Genomic DNA, 6,624 nt, shown 5'->3' with positions numbered 1-6,624 from the left:
CTAGAGAGGCCCACCATTCTTTGAATTCTTTTGCAGCTGTTTTCTTCTCTATTCCCAGCGTCGGATCTGTGCGGCACCCTTGCGAGAAGTGCGGCCCAAGGCGGACCAGACAGGCGATGGATTGCGCTATCTCTACCACTGACTCGGAACGCCACACTTTGTAAGGCAACCAAGTCCTTTCATGCGTTCTACGGTGTCATGACCCCGTTCGGGACGTAGTACCGAGCCGCACCCAGTGCTCGCGCTCCAATTGAGTGAAGAAGGTGTGGCTCGTGCTCATGTTGCGTAGTGACGCCACAACAAACAGCGCAACACGTGGTTGTGGTATCACCGTATATGACAGAGAATGATCAAAGGAAAAGTGAGTATATGTCTCTCTGCCTCAAAAGCCCAACATATAGGCTACAATGACGGTATTATACCCTACTTTGCGGAGAGGGTTGCGTGGGTGCATAGATCGAAATACCCCGTATTACTAGATACCCCGTATTTTCGGTAGTCTAGTTTTAGTGACACCCCTCGTCTTGCGATAGTTCCGTTGACATACCACTAAAACCGTGCTTGGATGACGGCTAGTCAGCCGGAGTCTTTTCATTGGACCACTACCAACCTGATGGCAGAACGGCGTAGATTAGACCGAACTATGTTACGCGCGGTTCTCCTTTACGACTGGAATTACCTGGTCCTAAATAGTCCTACATTTGCCCATCGCTTTTCCATCTATCCTCTTCAAGATCGCACTTCAGGACAGGGGTTATATCATCCTCAAAAAAGATTGATTGCGCTACATGCACGCTCAGCTTTGAATCAAGTATCATGGCTAGTGACCAGGGCCTGGCCGATGAGACCCGAGTACGCAAAAACCGCCAGCAACACAATGACACAACTCGCTAATGCTATCTAGGTTCCTACCGCCCTGGCCATCGTTACGATTTTTACAGTACTTTCATGCGCCTGCGTAGCCCTCCGGCTTTACACTAGGTACATATACCTTTAAAGGAGAACCAGCAATTGCGGGGCTGACCAGAGTTTGTATTCGCACAGGAGAATAATATTGCGAAATGTTGGGGCGGACGACTATGTCATCATCGTGGCTCAAGTACTCAACTTCGCAGTATCGGCTGTAAATTACGCAATCCTTATCGCTGGGGGCGCAGGGCGACACGTTCAGTTTGTTCAGGACAAACTGCCGGTTTTCTCCAAGGTAAAGAGTCCAGTGAGAAAAACTCAAGGTGCATTGAAGCTCACTTTATAAAGATACTCCTCGCCGCTATAGCAATCTATAATGCGACACAAATTGCAACCAAGATATCGCTACTTCTCCAATATGGAAAGATTTTTCCTGGTCGAAATATGCGACTCATTTGCAACTGGGGCACCGGGTTTCTTCTAATGTGGGGAGCTGCACAACAGTAAGCTCCTATGTGTCTTCTCAAAGGTCGTTTCTAACAGATATATTCTTTAAAGGATCTTCACTCCGTTCATCTGCACATTCAAAGATATCACACACATTCCGGAAGGAGTTTGCGTCGGCAATAACACGTGAGTATATAGGAAACCTGAATGAGTGCGTTGGCTTTTACTAACAGCAACTAGGCTAGCTGCACTGAATGCTGTCATGAATCTAGTTACCGATTTTCTCATTCTCATCATCCCTTTTAAGCCTGTACTTCAACTGCAAATCAACGTTTTGCGTAAGGTATACCTATTGGCTATCTTGTGCATGGGCTTAGCGTAAGTACCACTTGCTCTTGTTACAGATAACTATACTAACATGCAGTAGTGTATGCATCATCTCCGCAATTCGACTTAATATGCTTATCGGGCCCCACTATGACTGGAACGATATCACATGGCAAATCGGAACTGTTGCTTCTCTTTCTACCCTTGAAACCAGCCTCGGTATCATGTGTGCCTGCATCCCCACACTCCGACCACTGTTAAAGAGATTTTCACCGAGGATGGCGGGATCAAGTGGTAAAGGTCAATCGAGTACTGGCAACCAATTTGCCACTAAGAGAGAGACGAGGTTTACGAGTAATGGTCCTCTCAAGTCAAAGACTACCCACGACAATGCCATCTACATCCAAAAAGATGTCCATTTTCAGAGCACGACGGAACTTAGGGATGTGTCACCCAAAGAACCATATCAAGTTTCTCAACGATCTTCAGATGATATAAGCCTGTAAGCAGGATAGACGGCAATGAATAGTTAGAATTCAATTTTCCATTACTTAGAAGAAGGCTATTTGAATTGAAGAAGCGAATGCTGCACTTATGGATGAATTGTTGTTTTCTTTGTATACTAGAGCAATAGATATAATCAGAGTGAAATCACTAGAGCCATGAAAACTTCAACATATCTCTAGAGCTTAAAAACTTCTACTACTAGCATAAATTGCCGTTGTTCCGCGGAATGTAACTAAGAATGCGGAGGAGCCTCCTGGTTCGCCAGGGATCAGGCCAGTTGACCCCTGCAGCCATAAGGTACCCATGCACAGTTCTCAAAGATTGACGATCATCCTATAATTAGTTACGTGCCTTCTACCCACTCGTACATGACCACGTCGAGAGATGGATGTTATATCCTTCATATTAACAACCCATCATGCTACTTTTACACCGCTACCTATTTCCTTAATGCTGGTAATTGCCCAAGGGCAATCTTTGGCGGATGGCATCTCTAGGATTTGTCAAGTATAGTTATATAGAATGTGTTGCAGCTGTTGCGTACTTATTGATTGTCGATTGCTAGCCTCAAAGATCGAGGTCGGATGGAACTTTCCTCTGGGACAGCTGACTGACTTGGGAATGATCTATTCGGTTGAGCGTGAATTAGCCTTTGAAAAAATTGTCGCTGCCAATGTTATGCAGTACATACGAATCCCACCCCATCCGAACTGAGGTATTTGCTCGCCTTCCTACCATCAAATAATAAGCCGACACATGTTCAGGGGTTTTCAGCCTCCAGTTGCCAGGGTAGCGGCTTTGTCGCAGGTTTCACAAAACCGACATCCCCGCTGGGTTGCCTTCTTGCTTGCCATTCCTCAATATCTCGTTGATCCACAAAGTTTCCATGAAGGCCAAGACGAAGTTTCGTTGGAAGACGAATGGTGGCTACGGGGCCTTTTGCGAGGTTAAGGGCATCAAAGATGACGACGTCGTTGTGCAGGACATCCAGATGATTCAACAAAGCAATTAGCCAGCCCTCTCCTTCTGCACCGTCGCTCTTTGGTATAAATGATGGCTCTTGAAACGTCGCACATGAGTCAGCCTAGTAAACATCCTCTTTTCTCTCATCCCATGTGTAGTGAGCCAGACAGTTGAATAGTCCCCCTGCGGGCGAACTATATTTGGCAACATCATACTCCCTTGCGCCACCGATCTTTGCTTGCCAGAAATGATTGTACTTCTTCGTGACATAACGGTCATCTATATGGGATAATCTGCCGCTGGTATTCCATACCTCGCTTGGCTCTACCCATGACTCTGAAGGACTCTTTGGATTGAATATCTAGCGTCTGGTTGGGCTGCGTAGGCGGTTTCGCTTTGCGACGCTTCCGGTTGGCTCATCGTCGGGCGTGGAGAAGAAGAATACGTTACCGTCCGCGACCGTAAGGTCGAACACGATATTCCCCTGATCATTTTCATAGCAACCGGCAACATGGCCATGAAATGCTATCGGACTTTATTATCAAGCAGTCAACATCAAAGAAGAGTAACTAACCATTTCCAGAACGTAACCACACGATGTCCTCGGGCTTTCCCATCCTCCGTGGAACAATACTGTACCACTGATGTTCCTTAGGGTCCCATACCCAATGATTGCCTCCCTTTCGAAGTCGATTTGGGGAGCATTTGAGGGGGGACATTGGCAGAACAACATAGTTTTTCGTAATACCACAGTCATGAATCATGCCGCAGAGTGAGCTTCATACCAAGCCTCTTGTGTTTTGACGCCATCTGCATCGATAGTCCACACTGCGATGCGGCGCAAACCATCATTTTTATCCCCACCAGCCTCGTATGCAAAGCATATCATTTCTCCTGTATCAGGGTCGAATTTAGGGTGCGCAGCCATTGTCGGCGCCGTAATCTGGCCCTCGAAGTCGTACCACCCAATTGTTTCCAGAGACACGGGATCCATGGCGTACGGCGGACCGTCTTCCTTGGAGGCAAGAAGCATTCCTCTCCAAAACGTGATGTTGGTGTTTGCAGCGGTTCGGATTACAGATTTTACTAGTTCAGAATCTGTATAGGGATTACGATATCTTCCAAACAGACTTCTTCCAGCTGAAGTCTCTGCTAGAAACCTATATGTTCTAACATAACGTTGCTTGTAGTCTGCGTGGCCGTTTCCAATAGGGATAGCTGTAATATTACCGTCACCGTTGAAATGAATATCGTCTTCAAGGACTGGTGGAATCGATGATCTGGTTGCACCCGATAAAAAGTACCATTGATCTCTAGGGGGATTTTCCCCTCCACCTCAAGGTCAAAGATGTCTCCTTCTAACCGGAATGGTTTGTTAATCCCACTAAAGATACCAGTATTGGGAAATTTAAATCGGTCGTCAACCTTCTTTCTATCTACATAACCGGTATCAAGGACAGCAGAAAGTTCAAAAATGTGGGCCATTGCGATGTTCGTGGCCAAATGAGAGATGATTGAGCGTACAGCGTAGCAGTATGCGTATAAGGTTCACTTTTCAAAGCACAACGTGATATGTGATCTCACATAAAATGTTATTGTTTGTTAGATTTATGTTGGAAATACCACTACGTGCCTGCTAAACAGGCTAGAGTGTTCTAACGATTGACGCTTGCGAAGCTCAGGAGTTCCAAGCACTTCGGGACTAGTAGCGGAGAATAGTAGCGGAGTCGGAACTATACCGCCGATGGTCCCCTCATAACGAACTACCTGTGCCCATTCTCGGCAGATCTTTGACTGTGAGCATAGATCTCCACCACTGCAACATCGATCCGAAATTCCCGTGCGACAAGTTTTTAAGTTTTGGGAATGGAGCGTGGCCATTGGTGTGATGTGAATAGAAGACATTCACGTCGGAGATATATCGCCGATGACTCCGCGTGGTAAGTTATTAGTGACTTTTGTCAATGGATATGGAGTATGGCCATTGGAATGAGGTAGTGAGAACACATTATTACCCTTACTTGTAGCCATCTCTACATGAAAGCACTCAATTTCCGTTTTTGTAAGCCTCAGGTGAAGGTTGCAAATGCATGTATTTGTTAAATAGATATATTTCATTAACGAAGCGAGATGGTCGTACGAGGTACCGTGGCTGTTGAGGAAGCAATCATAACCCCCTCGACGGTATGGCTACTTGAGGAAACCAATTCTATTCTCAATCCTGGTGACCACAGCAACAAAACCCTCGAAGCACATGCCAATAGGCTACTTGATATCCATGGCAAGCGTCTGACGACTATGGATGCCGAGGGAGTCGAATACATGCTTCTATCCTTGACTGCCCCAGGATGCCAGGGCATCACCGATCCTCAAGTCGCGGAGAAGACTGCGAGAGAGGCCAAAGACTGGCTGGCAGCCCAAGTGTCGCAAAACCCCAAGAGATTTGGTGGTCTAGCAGCTCTTTCCATGCACGATTCAGAGGCCGCAGCACGTGAACTAGAAAGGGCTGTTAAGCAATTGGGCTTCTTCGGAGGGCTGATCAATGACCACCAAAGCAAGAACGAGGATTCTGGCTGAGATTACTACGATACTACTAGATACGATCCATTCTGGAAAAAGGTGGAAGAATTAGATGTACCGATATACTTTCACCCGCACTACCTCGCGAAGAAGGATCTTCAACCCGGATCTCTCTATGGGGATCGACCGCATCTACAAGAGGCTGCTGTGCAGTTCCACCTCGACCTTTCGTACCACATTTATGCGATTTGTTCATCAGGTCGGCGAGCGTGGGCCATATAACGGGTTCCAGACTCTGACATCTTATTCTAGGTATTATCGATCGATTTCCAGGTGCCAAAATTGTAGCTGGATATCTTGGAGAGAAGTATGAGTATGCGCCATGGTCTAATATCGTAGCTAACGTACTTGCATAGCATCCCTCTCAATCTATGGCGAGCGAGCCATTGGTACAATAAATCTAGCAAACGGGCTACGCGACCTTCAAAGAACGACTATAGTTTCTACTTCCAAAACAATGTCTATATTAAAACGTTGGGAAACTTCTTCACTCCTGGCTTGAAGCTCTGCATTGAGACGATCGGCCTCGGTAGATGCTTATACGCGATAGGTAATATTCGCCCAGAACTAGGAAGCATGTTTCCTAGTTTGACTTATCTGAACAGAAACACCGTATGAAGACATTGAAGAGGCACAGTCGTGGTGGAAAACTGTAGATTTGGACAATGAGGCGAAGGACAAAGTTGGAAAGGTGAATGCTATAAAGCTGTTCAAATTGCCCTTGGAGCACTGAGCCAGCGTATGCCTGGGCTACTTAGGGAGAAGCTGAGCCGAACAAATATTCAATATAGATTTCACATAACGTGGTTCACAAGCGAGTCGGCCACCCAAGCGAGTCGGCCACTTTGCTCCGACGCGTTAACGTCAACACTATAACACGTAATGACTCAA

The 6,624-nt window shown here is 46.4% G+C and overlaps 3 protein-coding genes across 3 annotated transcripts; 2 read left to right on the top strand and 1 right to left on the bottom strand.

Annotated features, from left to right (window-relative positions):
* Positions 1-816: 816 nt before the first annotated feature.
* Positions 817-2,189, top strand: COCCADRAFT_10268 (uncharacterized protein; the record flags this gene model as incomplete). Its single annotated transcript, XM_007720507.1, has 7 exons — positions 817-852; positions 905-981; positions 1,045-1,204; positions 1,258-1,412; positions 1,468-1,542; positions 1,597-1,734; positions 1,784-2,189. The coding sequence occupies 7 exons, from the start codon at positions 817-819 to the stop codon at positions 2,187-2,189; spliced, it is 1,047 nt and encodes a 348-aa protein (XP_007718697.1).
* A 761-nt stretch (positions 2,190-2,950) lies between these two features.
* COCCADRAFT_42125 (uncharacterized protein) lies at positions 2,951-4,638 on the bottom strand (the record flags this gene model as incomplete). Its single annotated transcript, XM_007720506.1, has 6 exons — positions 2,951-3,247; positions 3,284-3,514; positions 3,557-3,678; positions 3,728-3,833; positions 3,959-4,416; positions 4,458-4,638. The coding sequence occupies 6 exons, from the start codon at positions 4,636-4,638 to the stop codon at positions 2,951-2,953; spliced, it is 1,395 nt and encodes a 464-aa protein (XP_007718696.1).
* Positions 4,639-5,283: 645 nt separating this feature from the next.
* On the top strand, positions 5,284-6,466 carry COCCADRAFT_42124 (uncharacterized protein; the record flags this gene model as incomplete). The annotated part of the gene is made up of 5 exons (XM_007720505.1): positions 5,284-5,644; positions 5,732-5,932; positions 5,986-6,040; positions 6,090-6,283; positions 6,339-6,466. The coding sequence occupies 5 exons, from the start codon at positions 5,284-5,286 to the stop codon at positions 6,464-6,466; spliced, it is 939 nt and encodes a 312-aa protein (XP_007718695.1).
* Between the last annotated feature and the right edge of the window lie 158 nt (positions 6,467-6,624).

The sequence above is a fragment of the Bipolaris zeicola genome, assembly GCF_000523435.1.
Source record: "Bipolaris zeicola 26-R-13 unplaced genomic scaffold scaffold_499, whole genome shotgun sequence".
Classification (NCBI taxonomy): Eukaryota; Fungi; Ascomycota; class Dothideomycetes; order Pleosporales; family Pleosporaceae; genus Bipolaris; species Bipolaris zeicola.
The sequence above is the reverse complement of the archived record's forward strand: the minus strand, read 5'-3'. Positions and strand labels throughout refer to the sequence as shown.